Source organism: Pundamilia nyererei, unplaced genomic scaffold (assembly GCF_000239375.1).
Source record: "Pundamilia nyererei isolate P.nyererei 1_Seehausen unplaced genomic scaffold, PunNye1.0 scaffold00050, whole genome shotgun sequence".
Lineage (NCBI taxonomy): Eukaryota > Metazoa > Chordata > Actinopteri > Cichliformes > Cichlidae > Pundamilia > Pundamilia nyererei.
In genome coordinates, this window is record NW_005187451.1 from 2,406,138 (window position 1) to 2,421,501 (window position 15,364).

General features: G+C 44.0%; 2 protein-coding genes across 4 annotated transcripts in view; one reads left to right on the plus strand and one right to left on the minus strand.

Moving 5' to 3' along the window:
• Window positions 1-4,262, minus strand: part of crb1 (crumbs cell polarity complex component 1) — a 21,340-nt gene extending 17,078 nt beyond the window's left edge. For both annotated transcript variants that reach the window (XM_005733179.1, XM_005733178.1), the window contains exon 1: window positions 4,041-4,262. In XM_005733179.1, the coding sequence (XP_005733236.1) occupies window positions 4,041-4,122 (82 nt within the window). In that variant the 5' untranslated portion in view covers window positions 4,123-4,262. The remainder of the gene's footprint in view (window positions 1-4,040) is intronic.
• A 470-nt stretch (window positions 4,263-4,732) lies between these two features.
• Window positions 4,733-15,364, plus strand: part of axdnd1 (axonemal dynein light chain domain containing 1) — a 12,336-nt gene continuing 1,704 nt past the window's right edge. Inside the window, exons 1-20 of one of the 2 annotated variants that reach the window (XR_001290376.1) lie at window positions 4,733-4,967; window positions 8,219-8,373; window positions 8,453-8,556; window positions 8,653-8,746; window positions 8,857-8,942; window positions 9,040-9,096; window positions 9,264-9,372; window positions 9,730-9,851; window positions 10,035-10,175; window positions 10,343-10,447; window positions 10,554-10,674; window positions 12,210-12,311; window positions 12,389-12,555; window positions 12,647-12,716; window positions 12,838-13,072; window positions 13,139-13,340; window positions 13,684-13,777; window positions 13,960-14,153; window positions 14,341-14,425; window positions 14,521-14,753. Coding sequence is in view for 1 of the 2 variants with exons in the window: in XM_005733181.1 (XP_005733238.1) it covers window positions 4,898-4,967; window positions 8,219-8,373; window positions 8,453-8,556; window positions 8,653-8,746; window positions 8,857-8,942; window positions 9,040-9,096; window positions 9,264-9,372; window positions 9,730-9,851; window positions 10,035-10,175; window positions 10,343-10,447; window positions 10,554-10,674; window positions 12,210-12,311; window positions 12,389-12,555; window positions 12,647-12,716; window positions 12,838-13,072; window positions 13,139-13,340; window positions 13,684-13,777; window positions 13,960-14,153; window positions 14,341-14,425; window positions 14,521-14,664 (2,457 nt within the window). In the remaining variant the exon portion in view is untranslated. The remainder of the gene's footprint in view (window positions 4,968-8,218; window positions 8,374-8,452; window positions 8,557-8,652; window positions 8,747-8,856; window positions 8,943-9,039; window positions 9,097-9,263; window positions 9,373-9,729; window positions 9,852-10,034; window positions 10,176-10,342; window positions 10,448-10,553; window positions 10,675-12,209; window positions 12,312-12,388; window positions 12,556-12,646; window positions 12,717-12,837; window positions 13,073-13,138; window positions 13,341-13,683; window positions 13,778-13,959; window positions 14,154-14,340; window positions 14,426-14,520; window positions 14,754-15,364) is intronic. The other variant, XM_005733181.1, reaches the window with a different exon arrangement.

The following is a 15,364-nucleotide window of genomic DNA, read 5'->3' on the forward strand; positions in this document are numbered from 1 at the left end:
TCCATCCATCCATCCGTTCATCCATCTGTCCATCCATCCATCCTTCCGTCCATCCATCCGTCCGTCCATACATCTATCTGTCCATCCATCTGTCCGTCCAGCCATCCATCCATCTGTCCATCCATCCATCCATCCGTTCATCCATCTGTCCATCCATCCGTCCATCCATCCGTCCATCCATCTGTCCATCCATCCATCCATCCATCCGTCCATCTGTCCATCCATCCATCCATCCATCCATCCATCCATCCATCCGTTCATCCATCCATCCATCCATCCATCTGTCCATCCATCCATCCATCTATCTGTCCATCCATCCCTCCGTCCGTCCGTCCGTCCATCCATCCGTCTATCTATTTGTCTGTCTGTCCATCCATCCATTCATCCATCCATCCATCCATCCTCCTTCCATCTGTCTCTGTACATCCATCTATCTATCATTCATCCACCATCTGTCTCTGTCCATCCTCCATCCTCCATCCTCAATCCATCCATCAATCCATCTCTGTCCATCCATCTATTCTTCCGTCCATATGTCTATCTGTCCATCTATCCTCCATCCACCTGTCTGTCTGACTGTCTGTCTATCTATACATCTGTCCATCCATCTATCCATCCGCCTATCTATCTATCATCCATCTATCCATCAATCTGTCTATCTGTCCATCTATCCTCCATCCGTCTATCTATACATCTGTCCATCCATCCATATGTCCATCCGTCCATCCGTCCATCCAGTCTTCATACAGCCATGTAATATCTACAACATTTCTATAAAAAGATCCAGATTTTAAGTATTGGGTAAACGTTTATCAGTCTCGAGGCACTCCAGAAGGAATATGTGTCCAACAGTACTTCAAAACAACTGTTTGCACGAGTGCCCACTGAATGATCCTGATCTGTTTTATTTCAATCACGTCTAACACGAAGCTCTTTTATCTCTCTTTAGCTTTGATTAAAGAAAAAAATGATTAGCAGTTGTTGTAACAAGGGCTTTAAATTCAAGGGCCTCTCAAGGCGTTGTGGCCGGCTGCCACAGAAACCAGTTTCACTGTTTGGGTTTAGCATTCCTTCTATTTCCATGGTGACAGCATCCAACCGAACATCTGAGCCATTTATTGCTCTACTCGTTATGGTGTGTTTTAATGAGGAGGATTAAACAGCACAATGATACAGCTTTGGGTTTAGCTCTCATGTCAGCATGGACATGATATAACTAGTAATTAGAGGGTAAGCACTTGATTTTCTTGTGTAACTGCAATTATAAGCAGCTGTTATCAAGTTATGCATGCCTCAAACACTTATCATCCATATTAATCTTACTCAAAAATGTTTAGATTTTATTTTACAGACTTTTTTGTCTCTGTCCTCATCAGCAGCAGTCACATACAGTCACAGCTTCCATGACTGGGCAACATGAGGAGACCCTTTTAGTCTGGTACATAAAGAAATGGGTTCAGCTGAAGAAGAGGAATAAAATCACACGGTATGATTTCAGGCATAAATTCTAAATCTGTGCTGTTAGTCACTCGTGCACCCAGACAAGCTCTAAAAGTTAAAGTTTCACTGTGACCTGCAAAACTAAACTTTCTTTAGAATCTGTGTTAAAGCGTTGCTATTTTTCTTCCTGACTGAATTCCTCTATCATGTCTGCCTGGAGACTTACTGCCTGCAGCTTTTACATATACAAAAAAGCATCAAACATAAATAGCTACAGGCAAGGCTGCTCAAAATTGTTGTACTGCAGGCAGAACAAATGGGACAACCTCAGAGATCCATCCATGGAGCATAAGGGGGCATCATATGTACTGTTTTTCATAGTTTTAAAGAATGTGCCATGACTCTAATCAGTACATTCACACTGATATTAGATAGCATGAAAGTACTTTTTTTTATTGGTGCAACTGTTTTTGTGGTTTTCAATCTTCTGTCGTTGTTTGGTTCCAGCCTTATTAGTTTGTGTTAAGTTACACCTTTAGCACCTGCATATACATCATCCAGTCACTTGTCAGTAGTCACTATATCTGTGACTGTTGCCTGTTCATCACAGTGCTCTTCTTTGTGTTCCAGTGCCTGCTTTACATTTATTGGACTGTCCTGCCTTGGGGTTTGAGACTTTCTGCCTTTTCCTGTAAGTTTCAGTCAGTTTCTTCGTTAGAGCTTGCTTGAGTATCTTTCTTTTTTTCTTCTTATTTTAGAAACCACCTGCCCCCCTTGTGTCTGCACTTCTAACCTCTTGAGTAAAGGAAGCCAGGGAGGTGTTATCCTTTAAGCCCTGACCTAGGAACTCTCGACCTGACCAGATTAAGGACTTGCTTTACACTCCTCATTACCTCCTTTGTTTTGGGAGAAAGTCTACAGAATTGTTTATTGTGTGTGTGCAGAAAGGCCCCACGGCGTGTGCACGACAGCCGTCGTGAGCTTGACGATTTGAACAGCCCATACTGTCTTAGCAGGAAGTCATTTGAAATTCAGTAGATAAATTTGTGGGGAGGCTGAAATTCGGTCACTGCTGCTGAATCAACTCAAATTTTACTCATCCTAAAACTGAGTTCGCTGCAGTACCTCGTGGCTTTTGGACCCTGTTCTTGTCTTGTTCTGTCTCTCTCTCTACGTTGTTCCACATTACTGGTTAACTTCTCTCTTTTAATCATTTCGGCTGTGTTTGCTGCCAGTGTTCTTCCCTATGTTTCCTGTGTTTGCCTTCTTTATCTCTTACTAAACTCCCGCTGTTATCAAAGTTATTAAAGCCTAACAATCTTTCTTTCTTTCTTTCTTTCTTTCTTTTTTTGCAACAAGCTTGTCTGCCTCTTTTGTGTTTATATTACTATTGCACAGGCTGGAGTCTATAAATACAGTCCTGCTGATGTGAGCAGAGATTTTACAATAATATTCACACACCCTTAAAGAGCACAATCAGGCTCAGAGACTATTGAGGCTCAGAAGAGCGCAATTAGGCTCCACTTGGCGCAATCTTTTTAAAACCAGCTATCATTTATCTGTCATTGGCGGAGGTCAATCAGTTTCACAGCCAGCCAGCAGGACTCTCCAGGAGCAGCTTATACATGTCTAGACTTGGACCGGGGGGGTATGATGGAGATCGAGCATATTCTCTGACCACATGTCTGTATCATTACAACAAATACTGATATGTTATAGACTCTGAAACAATCATTCTGACAGTTATTTCAGTTATATTAAAAATGTTATGTTGGTAGTATAATTGGAATGCATTGAAATGGCAACAGGTGGTTCCCATTTCACTCTTTATTCAGCTCACTGTATTCAGTCTATATCCTGAGGCCGAGTTCAGAGTATTCAGAGCCATTTGTGTCTGTTTGAGATACAGCTCCAGCCAACTGCACATCCCCTCCCACAGCATGTAAGGCTTTTTTCATATGCAAATACCTCCCACGGGTCTTTGTGTGGACCTATCTGCAGGCCCTTAAATGGCACATGCGTGGCACCTGACATCTCCTGATGCACGTAGCTGGTGTATGCATCTGTTTGTTTTGGCGGTGATAAGAATGCTGCTATTTGGTGTTTTGGACAGGAGCAGAGACAAATAGCATCCTCTTTTGTCCCCCTCCCCAAACCCACCCCCAGTCTTCCCACCCCGTTCATGGTCACTATGCTACCCCCCATTGTTAGATCTCTTTTAGTCATCTTTAGCTTTTCAATCCTTAGAAAATGTGCAGAGATTAGTGTAGTCAGTGATGTCACCGCTCAGTCTTGTAATTAAAATTCTTAGCATGGACCGGTTGAAATGCAAGCCCACCAATAAACTCAGATTCAACACAGCTTTCTAAAAGTACGATTATAATCATGCAGGTTTTCTTGCTGGTTTCTGAGAATGCATTCTAAAAGAATAAATACTAGGATGTAATATTTTATCACCAGTGTCTGAAACTCACTCTGGTTTCATACTGGACAAGTGCAGAAACCTGGTGTGGGGCTTGAATATATCATGACAATAAACTAAACCTCGAGGTAACTGAAACTCAACTCTGACACTAATTGTCTGAAAAGGAGTCACTTACCCTCTGTCGCAACCAGTGATGAGATGAGCAGTGTGCATGAAAGGAACGCAAAATGACGAAAGCGAATTAAATCCATGATCATGACAGGAAACCATCCTGTGCTCAAGTCTAGCCATGCGCTGCGCTCTTACTGCAGATTGCTCCGTTTCTGCCTCGCAGTAGCGCCGTTGTCAACTCCAGATCCACTTGATGCACACTTCTCTGGCTGGAGCACCACCAAGAGCTCCCATAGCCCAGGAATAACAAAGACGGCGTGCTGTTCACCGGGGCACAGGCTGGGCTGCACACACCGAGCAGTGACAGATCACCACATGGGAGGGCAGTCTCATTAGAGAAAAGAACTTTTCATAAATAACACAATGAATAATGAATATCACAACAGAAATATTCTATTCAATTAAGACCAGTTTCGGAGCCATTAATGAATCAAATGACGAGCCAACGACTTCACATTTTACTTATTTATTTAAAGTTTAATATAGAGCGTTGAGCTATATACGTGGTGCGATTATTTATGACAAATGATCAATAAATCAAACTGTTCTTAAAACACAGAAAATCAAAAATAAACTCGGAAATATTTTTTTAATCTTTACATTTTTGATGCTGAGGCGTCAATAAACGTAGAAACACCCCCAAATAAATAAAAGTATTTCTGTTTATTTCACTTCTAATGTTCAAACTACAAACGCACATCCAGCGCAATGAACGCGTTCCCAAGGCAACGCAAACAGGAAGTTGGGGAACCTCTGAGGGGAGCGAAGGAGACAGCTGTGTTAAACGGACACAAGTGGCCGCTCGCTTTTCCGTGTCTCGTCTCCGAGATGTTAGAGTAACGTCCCCGCCGTGACTCCACGATGTCCGCATCAACGAGGGCCAGTTCAGCGCCGAGTTTGTCGAGGCCGGAGCGGACACCGGACACCGCAGGTGACGCTAACGGGCACACTCGTGACAGTAGCTACTGCCCACGTCTGTTCGAGTGGGTCGGGGCCAAGAAAGCGAAACCCTCCAAGGCACGCTTCAGTTTAGAGCCTTAAAGAAAGCATCGCATGAACTTAGTGTTTCTACATTCAGAGCTTTGCATTTAACATCAGTAGGATCAGTCACACAGTGTTGGTCAAGTTACTTCAAAATAGTAATTCGTTACTAATTACTGATTACTTCTCCAAGAAAGTAATCCAGTTACTTTACTGATTACTTATTTTCAAGAATAATTAGTTACTTTATCTCTTAGCTACTATTTAAAAACATGAGACAACCCGGATACGTCATAAAGCAGACCTTTCAGCTCCATCTTCTAAAACAGCATCAAATGAAAAAGCTTCTTTTTAAAAGCAAAATGAAATAATACGCGACAGTCTTTGACTCGAAGAATTTCATTAACATTTAAATCTATTTCCTGCACATTCCAGCACATAAAATAATGTTTTGTGTTTACACGCTTTCAAATAGATGCAAGTAAAACACAGCAAAAATAAATCAAATCACAGATTCAGCAGCACTGAGTCCTGTCGGGTGGAGGTTTGTCCACAGCACATGTCAGTGGGAGGATCCGGGGTTTCTCTGTGAATGTCACGTTCCCATGGCAGCGTGCTCGCTGCTCGCTCAGATTTCAAGTTTCATTTCTCGCTGTAGAAAGAAGTTTTCTTCCCACGCAGAGTGCACAGCGGACGCTAATGGTTTTGTCACTTTTTACAGAATCAAACTTAAAGTAATGTGATTACTTTCATGCTTTAAACGCTGCATGGTCGTACTCTCTCTGCACGCCATATTATCCATTGTTGATCTGCACACGTCTGTCGCTGCCACGAACTTCGCACGCTCGTACGTCACTGTCATGAGACGCTCACAAACAACATCATGGTTTAGTAACGCAGCGTGCTTACAGGAAAGTAACAGTAATCTAATTACTTTTTGCAACAGTAATCCCTTACTTTACTAGTTGCTTGAAAAAGTAATCGGATTACGTGTTATTGTCCATCTCTGGTCGCACACAATCCCTTTGTCTTGGAGCTGTCTGCAGGCCTGCACCACCTTTTGCAATAATAAATAAAAGTCAGTACTTTTATTCGTGCTTTATTTTTTTAAACTTTAGTGTGACTAACATGTTACACCAACGCTAACAAGGGTGCCAAGGTTTGTGATACTTTATATTTTACTTTATTTTATTTTATTACTGGTGTCATTATTGTGCAGTGAAGAGAGACAGGACCCAAAAACGCAGGAATACAAACTAACACAAGCTACACAGGGAGGAAACAAGTACAAAGAAACTAAAGACCTGACACACGGAACATGGGAAATGTCACGGATGACACGCCGACGATGCGGCAACGAACAGAGGAAGACGAAGGGCTTAAATACGCAGAGAGATAATGAGGGAATGAGACACAGCACACGAGACTGTCAAAGTAAAACAGGAAGCAGGACGCACTCACAAAGACACGGACTTGACTGACTGTGGAGACACGGGGAACATGGAGCAGAAGAAGAGCACAGACGCAGAAACCAAGACACTGAAAATGATAAATAATAATGAAATCAAAGACTATTAATAATTCAACACAAAACACTGGGACACAGACTCAGGACCAGTTATGTTCCCTAAAGGCTCTTCTCTCCCAGTATAACTATAACAGTGCAGATGTGCACAACATTTAATGAGCCCTTCCCTCGTCCATGCATTTATTACCAAGTTTCATAAAATTCAACTTGTTAGTTTTTTTGCAAATTCTGTCTGACGACATTAAATAAATGGCTTTGATCACACACTGTGCAGGATTAAAGTACAGGTAGTTGATACGTACTGTGCAAAAGGCTTCAGTCACTCCTTGCTTCTCTATATTTTGCTACCAAAGAGCCAGACTTTCTTGTAATTATTTAAGGTGGAATTGAGCGATAGTTCTCCAAGCTTTTTGAAGGTCTGTATTGAACACGAGGAATATGGATGGAAGGGTGGATGCCAACAAATGGCTGAGGCCAAAATAGTGGAGTGAAAATCAGTGGAGAAGATCTAAAGGAGTGTTTTTGGTCCTTTTATTCTTCTTTATTTCATCGTGTTCTCTGTGTGTCTTTTATTTCCTAGTTTCGTCTGCTTATACTTCTAACTTTATTTAGTGCTTCTAGTTTTGCTTGTCTGAGTATTTGGTCCTGTTCATGTTTGGTCTCGTCTTACCCCTGCGTGTTTCCTCCCCAGCATTTGCTGCATTGTCTTCATGTTTGTCTAGTTGCCTGTTTTCTGCAGTCATGTCTGTGTGTGTGTGTTTGTGTGTTCCCATTACTTCCTGTTTTACTTTGGTAGTCTCCTGTCTGTGTACACCATGTTCTGTTTTGCTTCTCTTACTTTTTTTTTTCTTTTTTTTGCCTGTCCCGTTTGGCTCTTTTGCCATCAGAATTGTTGTCTAAAGGCAAAGAAAGATGCCCAACGGATTTACTTGCTTCTCTTACTTTGAAGGCACCCCATCTTAGTCCCAGCTGTGTTTCCTGTTCCCTTGTCACTCCTCGTGTATTTAAGCCCTTTGCTTTCTTCTGTCCAGCGCTGCGTTTTCCTGCTTTTCCTAGCGTTCTGCAATAAAGCTGTCTTTGAGTCTGCATTTTGGCTCCTGCGTTCCTCCTGCCTGCAGCACACAGGACATGACAGTTTTGTGAATTCAGATTTGAAACTTTTTATTCAAACCTTCATCAGTATGTACAGAGGAGGTCAGGGGAGATGTGTCTACATCCATCTGTAAAACATGGTGGAGCTCGTGGTGATGGTGTACTGGCTGAAACGCTGGTCTTGTCGACACTGATGGAGTTATCTATGCAACAAAGTGCTGTCAGAGTTTGATCCACCGTGTGACACAGTGTGGATCTGATTGGCAACAGCTTCGTTTTTCAGCATGACAGTGATTCCATGTATTTTTGCACATTTCAGTAAATAACTGAACTTATTCTTCCAGCAAAATATCAGGAAATTAGGGGTCACTAAAGACTTCTGCACAGTACTTGTTGTTTTAAACTTTTTTCCCAACTTGTGACAAAGCCAAAGAAAGCTGATGTCTCCTTGTTCTTTGTGCGTGATGCAAGAAAATCCAGAAGCTTTATTATGCACGTAGACATCTAACAGTGAAACCTAATGTCCCCTAAAATCAGGTCTGAGTTATTAAGCTGTTCTGATGGGTTTTGATCTTTCTCAGTGGCAGAGCTGAATTTTCAGGTCCCGGTGGAGAGCACCAAGACGCAGCCCGCTGTCAGAGGGCAGATCGTCCCACACGAACTTCTGCTCAGTCTAACCTCCACTGTGTGCAAGAGGAGAACACCGGGGCAATCCGCACACGACCGACACTGCGAGGTAGCATCAAACCCTCTTCTACGTCTACATGACCACACAACAGCTGATATAAAACAACCTGGACTGACTTTGTATCTAGAGCTATGGAATCAGACGCCCTGATGCAGTCTGGCATCATCCACTCGGACGCAAGAAATACAAACACTTTCTGGAGCAGCCAACGTCCCTGACAGGAGCTGGCAGGTCAGTCAGCTTCCTACAAACGTGGAGCTGATGATGTTTTATTATGTCAGTATTTAGTGCTCAGTTTCTCATCCATCATGGATGGTGTCCTTATAGGGATATTTCTTTCCTGTGTGACGCCATGGTAACCAGAAAGAAGACAACACTCCTCCCACCAGTTAGTGAAAAGCAGGTCGTTGGTGGCGCGCAGGTGAGCCGCCTGTTTCTCTGTGTGTGCATATACCTGTTTGCTGCTGTCCATGTGAGCGTGTGCACACATGCACGGCGCGAGGTGATGATCGCGGCCGCTTTGTCTTTCAGAACTCGTGCGTCTCCGACAGTTTTATCCCGGAAGAATTTCACATAGTGAAAAATAAAGGACTACGGAGCCTCGAGTTCTACGAGGAGTGAGCTTCACTGTGTTCAGTCTGTCTGTCGATTATCGCCGTGTGTCTGATGCTGTGATCGTGTTTAAAGCACAACTGTAACGCGTCTCTTCCACAGTGCATTCACAGTGCAGCTGAGGGATGAAGAGCAGAGGCTGCGGGTCCTCCCTTCACTGTGAGTTCACAGATATGAATTCCTCTCATTCATAATTAACCTTAAGTGATGTAGTAGAAGAAGTTGTCCTGCTATGTGCCATGAAGTAGGCGGTGCTTGGTAAGACCAGGGTTAAGGGAGCGTTTAAATGTGTAATATTACACATTTCTGTATGTTTTCGTGTCCAGGAGGCCCAGTGGGAGGCTGGAAGCGGTCCAGCTGATGGGGATGATGGATGACATGCTGGAGAAGGCTGGAGTGGATGAGCAGAGCGAGGAGCTGGCTGAGCTTTCACAAGTAGGCAGGCAGAGAAACATATGTAGTCATGCAGCCTTTACGTGGAAAAATGGACCAAACCTCGGAAAATATCAGGCGATCCTGGAAAATATTGATATTTCAGTTGCTTCAGCCTGCAGCTGCAAATCTGCACATTTACAGCCCACCTTCACCTCAGGTGTCGTGTCTGATGTCTGCTCTGTTCTAAATCTTTCTGTGTCCTCCTGCTGCCGACTGATCTTTTGTTAACATTGCCATCATAAGTGTAATAGATTTAGAGATTTGAGTATAAAACACAGAAAAGTCAGAATTTGTGGTGCTGCTTGGAATATCCGATCGTGTAGAGTGTGAGAAGCCGCACAATGACTTGTCTTCCAGCTGGAGGGTCTGCTTGAGCTCGTGAAGGTTGAGCAAAATATCTACAACATTGTCTTCCATGAACTGATCAGGCAGGTGAGCGTGGGCTGTGCCGAGAGAGGACAGCTGCTTGCCAAACTCAGGTTAGCGGCACACACATCAGAGGAAAGGCCACAAGCATAACGAGCCTTAAAAGCAAAATATGAACGAGACATGAGTCTGCAGTGGCGTTTTGTTAATAATTCAAGTTAAATGTAAAAACTGAAATCTTGGTCCAGTAGTGACCTCTGCAGGGTCTGTGTCACAGCAGCCGTGTGTTTGTTCAGACAGCGCTACCAGTCGCTGCTGGATCGAATCCCGCGGCGCCTGAAGGCTTTGCACACCGAGGTGGTGGCCCAGCGGGCTCTGGATCGTCGGCTCACAGAGGAGATCCACCACATCAAGTTATCCATTCAGCAGCTTAGCGTGTACGTACGATCAGACTGGGGGGTGATCACGAGTAATATTACCACGTGCTGCTCCAGAACAAATAATATATGTCGGACGTTTGATGTTCATGTGCTGATTACAGATGTGCAGATATGAAAATGTGCGTGTATTCATTGCTACGTGTGTGTCTGCGTTGTCTTCATAGGGAACTTTCTAAAATCCGGGACCACGATGCTTTTGTTTCCCACCAGGCGGAGCACGCTCACTGGCAGCTAGCCGAGGCACTCAAACAGACTCGCACCGACTCAAAGTTAGTCCAGAGATCATTACATCGACTGGATGCATTAATTATGAGCCTTGTTTTACTGATGATGGATGGTCAACGAGTTTTGTGTTGTGAATTATGCTCTTTACAGTGTGGTCCAGGCTTACCATCAGCTGTATGAGCTTCAGAGAGCTCGCCTGGAAGCTCAGCTGATCCACATGACCGAAGACAGAGACTGCTGGAGCCAGTTTACCCTCTGCCTCGCCCTGAAGGTGTGTGAGGTGTCTTTGATTTGACCTGGTCTTACTTTCATTTTAGAGTGAGAAACATGACTGTTATACCAACTCTATGGTCAGCTCTCTGTGGAGCTCCAAGGCTAACAAAAGAGGAAGTGAATTAAAGGACACAACATGCTCAATGTAGCTTTCCCCTTAGCATTTCATCCATAGTAATACTTATACCAGTATATCAACCAATATGTCCCAACCACACAAGCTATCTATATATAGATTTATAAAACCTGATTGATTTTTTAAAAAGTAATGAATAGATGCTTCAGCCATCCTGTCACGGTGGGTGAGAAGAGCCGTGTGAAAATAATAAATGAGGATCCAATCGCAGGCAGTAGGGGAGAAGTGAACACGAAATAAATATGGACAAACAGCAAATGGAGCCCGAACTAAACTACAGAGCACAAACCTGGACAAGAATGAGAACGAGCAGAGGACACAGCAGGGAGAACACACGGGTGAGACATGGGGGACACACAGACGGACCAGCAACTACAAACACAGAAGACGCGACTTAAATACACACAGAGAAACACAGGGAGATTACACACAGGTGGGGAACACAGCTGGGAGTAATCAACAAGACGAGACAGAGGTAAAACTGAACACACACACACGAGACGCAGACCTTCACAATAAAACAGGAACAAGAAACCATCACACAAAGACGCAGACTCGACATCGAGAGACAGACAGAAAATGACACATGGAACTAAACTAAACCTGCAAAAACATGACAACTCAAAATACTGGGTCAAACTGACCCAGAACCGTGACACATCCACCCTTTTGAGCTTCCTCCAAAGGGTGGATGGCCTCGCCCTTAGAGATAGGGTGAGAAGTTCAGCATCTAGGAGGGGCTCAGAGTAGAGCCGCTGTTCCTCAACATCGAAAGGAACCAGCTGAGGTGGTTCGGGCATCTGACAAGGATGCCTCCTGGGTGAGGTGTTCCTAGGATGTCCCACTGGGAGGAGGCCCCGGGGCAGGCCCAGGCCAGCCGAGAACACCTGTGTGTTCCCCCGACAAGCTGGAGGAGGTGGCTGGGGAGAGGGAGGTCTGGGCTTCTCTGCTTAGGCTGCTGCCCCCATGACCCGGCCTCGGATAAGCAGAAGAAGATGGATGGATGGGAGAAACTGCTGTACACAGTGTTATTGGTGGTGTTGCACAGTTTATCCATCAGAGGGCATTTTGCAGCTCCCCTGTTCGCAGCACTGGTTTGGAAACAACAACCAGCTGATCACAGAAGTCGAGTAGAACATAAACGTATATTCCAAGACTCAAGATGATTTTGTAACTTTGCTGTCATATTATCTTAGCAAGGACTCATAAATAACTACACATAACAAATGCAATGAAAATCTGTTTATGTTTCATGTGTCTGAAAGTAAAATCTCCAAATATCGGTCTAAAAGTCGTTTATCACTCAGACTCTAATATTTAAAGTGTTTAAATTAAATTTCTGCTCAAAGATACAAAGTCAGAAACAGCAGTAATATGAAGCTTTTTATTTTTGTCAGGTGATCAGTGTGAAGCAGCTGCATCTGGTCAGTCAGCTGCATATCAGTGAGCAAAGCTGGTTCAAGACCGCAGAGCACTGCATCCTGTTTCTCACATCTAAGGTACAAATCTTTCTTTTTATAAATAGCCCTGCTGGTTCAGTTAGACTCCGGCTGTAACAGCGACCCTCCTGCTGCAGGACACAGAGTGCATTAACATTATCATGGAGAGCACAGACTACTGGAGGAAGCAGCTGGCTGCTTTCATGTCCCAGCTGAAGCAGACTGAACATGCCCACTGTGCACAGATCAGTGCCATCCAGCAAGGCATCAACAAGTGGCTTTCCTTCTGCTCCTCAAATAATAAGTAAGGACAGTTAAAATGCCCCCTGGAACTTTCACTGACACCTTACAGTCACTGTGTGATTCTCCAACGCTACGTTTTCTCCTTTCTCAAGGCTTCCTGAACCCAAATATGATAAAACATCAGTGGAAGAGATTCATGCCGATTTGCAGCAGTGGTCAAATGTAAGGCTTGTGTGTCTCACCTTTGTCATAGTTTTAGAAAATCTTCCTTTTTTAATTGGAGATGAACAAACCAGAGTCGTCTGCACATGATTAAACACCAGGAAACATTTGTTTTGTCTAGATGTTAGCACTGCTGTGTGAACACTACCAAGGCGAGAAACAGCTGAACTGCCAGCAGACACTTAGTGAACTCGGTAATATCCAGGAAATATGGCTGAATATGAGCCTGCAGCTCTTTAGAAGACACCCTTCAGCTGACGGGGGACCTCCTGAAGGCCAGCACGCCCAGAGAGAACTGGACAAAGAGCTGTGTGAGCTCCTCAGAGAGCTGGACGTTCAAGTGGATGGAGAAAATGGTGAGAAAATGGTTTAATCATTCTTGAAATATGGATAGACCACGTCGCTGAACAATGCCGTTGCAGGGCTCCATGGAAATGTGATGTCACTGCACGGTCTGATGGAGTCCCGGGGATCCAAACTTGCCGCGGTGATTGAAGATCCCGAAAAGATGGCCGTCTCTGATTGGTTAGAGCTGGAGAGAGCGCTGCACAACTGGAAGAGTTTGGCTGACGAAGCTTTTCGGCACTTCTCCAACAAAACGGACAACAATAAACCGGATACTTGGTGAGTGCGGGTCCATAACACAAACTAACTTTGAGAAAGACAGTTTTTGTACTTTTGCTGGATTTTAACTCAAGCAATGAAGATGTGATTTTGCATCAACGCGCTAAGAATTACAGTTTTACACACAGTCCCCATTTTCTCAAAGTGAATTAGACAAATTAACAGAATTTTAAAATGAGCATTGTTTTTTATTCATTTATTGCAGATGTTTTGCAGTTTGGCAGATAGAGGGAAACAAATTGTAGAAAAATTCAGCCTGATCTGTTTTCATGCTGAAATTCAAACACTTGTAGTCGTTTACGGCGGTTCTGAAATGCTTCTTTGTGCGTGTTTGTTAAAACAGCGCAGAGGCAGAAAAGCTGTTTGACAAAATCCAGGCATTTGTAACCAACCTGTCTGACTTCACTGAGGGGGAGAACTTTAGGCTCCATGAAGAAGTGAGTACCGGGCATGCTCAGTAACACCATATTTCCATATTCTGCTGTCTTTTGAGTGTATTTGTGTTAAATTGGAACTAACACGTGAGCCCCATGAAGACGGTGCTCAGGCACAGCGGCTGTTTGTAGGAGACGATCTGAGTTTTGGCTTCTTTGAGTCTGGATGTTTTCTTTGCTACCAGATCAGATCTGCTCACGTGGCTCAGACTCGGTGGATGTTAGAGCTCTTACTCCTTGTGGTTCCCAACCACAGCGAGGAGGAAAACCAAGAAGAGGAACCCCACCGGTACATTCCAGAAATTTCACAGGAAACTCTGGATGAGGATGCCCAGATGCTGGCTGAGAAGCTGGATCGCTTGTCCAGCTACATCACCAGGTACCAGAAGCTGTTGTAAATATTTTACAGTAACTGTGTGATAAAATAAATCTCTTTAACAGTAAAATAAGAACACACGAACCGACTCGAGCAGGTTACGTACTTTTAAACGTTGGAGTAACTTTACATTTAAACAGCGAGCGAGGAAGGAAACAGGTTGTCAAACTCATCTGAAAATGTTGTTTAGTTCGTGCAGCCTGGTCCTGGAGGAGCACCTGAACACGCTGTCAGCTCAGGCTCAGAATGAGATGAACGAGTTCAAAAAGCTGCAGGTAAACACACCTCTGGCACACATACACTATCACTTGTAACATTGGGGCGGGGTCAGTAATAGTTTTGCAATGTCAACTGTGATTGGTGTCCTCAGAGGGAGTGTGGTGATTGGGTGGAGACCTGCAGGATACTGCTCACAGGTGTTAAAGGCGCTCCCGTGGAGCTGCCCGTCACGCCGCCTGCACCTGTTTCCAGCAGTGGCGTCTTGGACTGTCCAGCAGACGGTGCGGAGGCTGTGGTGAGGATTCAACTCGAATAGAGCTCGCACACGTTTGCTAGATTTTTTGGGATCTGTGAAGTAGTCTGACTGGAGCATCAAGGAAGGTGGTAAGTGAGCTGACTCCACAGACGTTTTGGAGGAGATGAGCAATTTATTTACCGTGACCTCCATCATATGTGAAACTTAACAAAACTCACCTCAGATTAACTTATTTAACAAAACTCAAAACCCACATGGAGTCAGTGACACAGCTCACCTCTCCTCCCTCACCTGCATCAAGCAGAGACTGACCGAGCTGCCAGTTTACCTTCAGTTAGTTTAGCCAGCACCACCAGCTGGAGCTCAACACAAATGACTGACATTAACACATTTACACAACTAAACGGCTCCATGTAAGAAACAATATGCAACAAATCCCTTTGCATCCTGACACAAACAAAAGGAAGCATTCCTACATAAAAACCCTCCTCCTGGTTTAACCTGCTGATGTCAGACATGACATCATCAGTACTTTAAAAATCAGGAAATGCTGGCTGGGCGGGTCTTTCCCACAGCTGACCTACATGAAGACTGAAAACAAAGAAACAATGTAAGTATGCACACATGAGTTAATCCTGCAACATAATAAAATACAAAGAAACATGTGAGTGTTTGCTTTAATTTGCCAGCAACATAACGCTTACACAAAGCCGGGATAGTAAGTGTAGCAATGTTACTT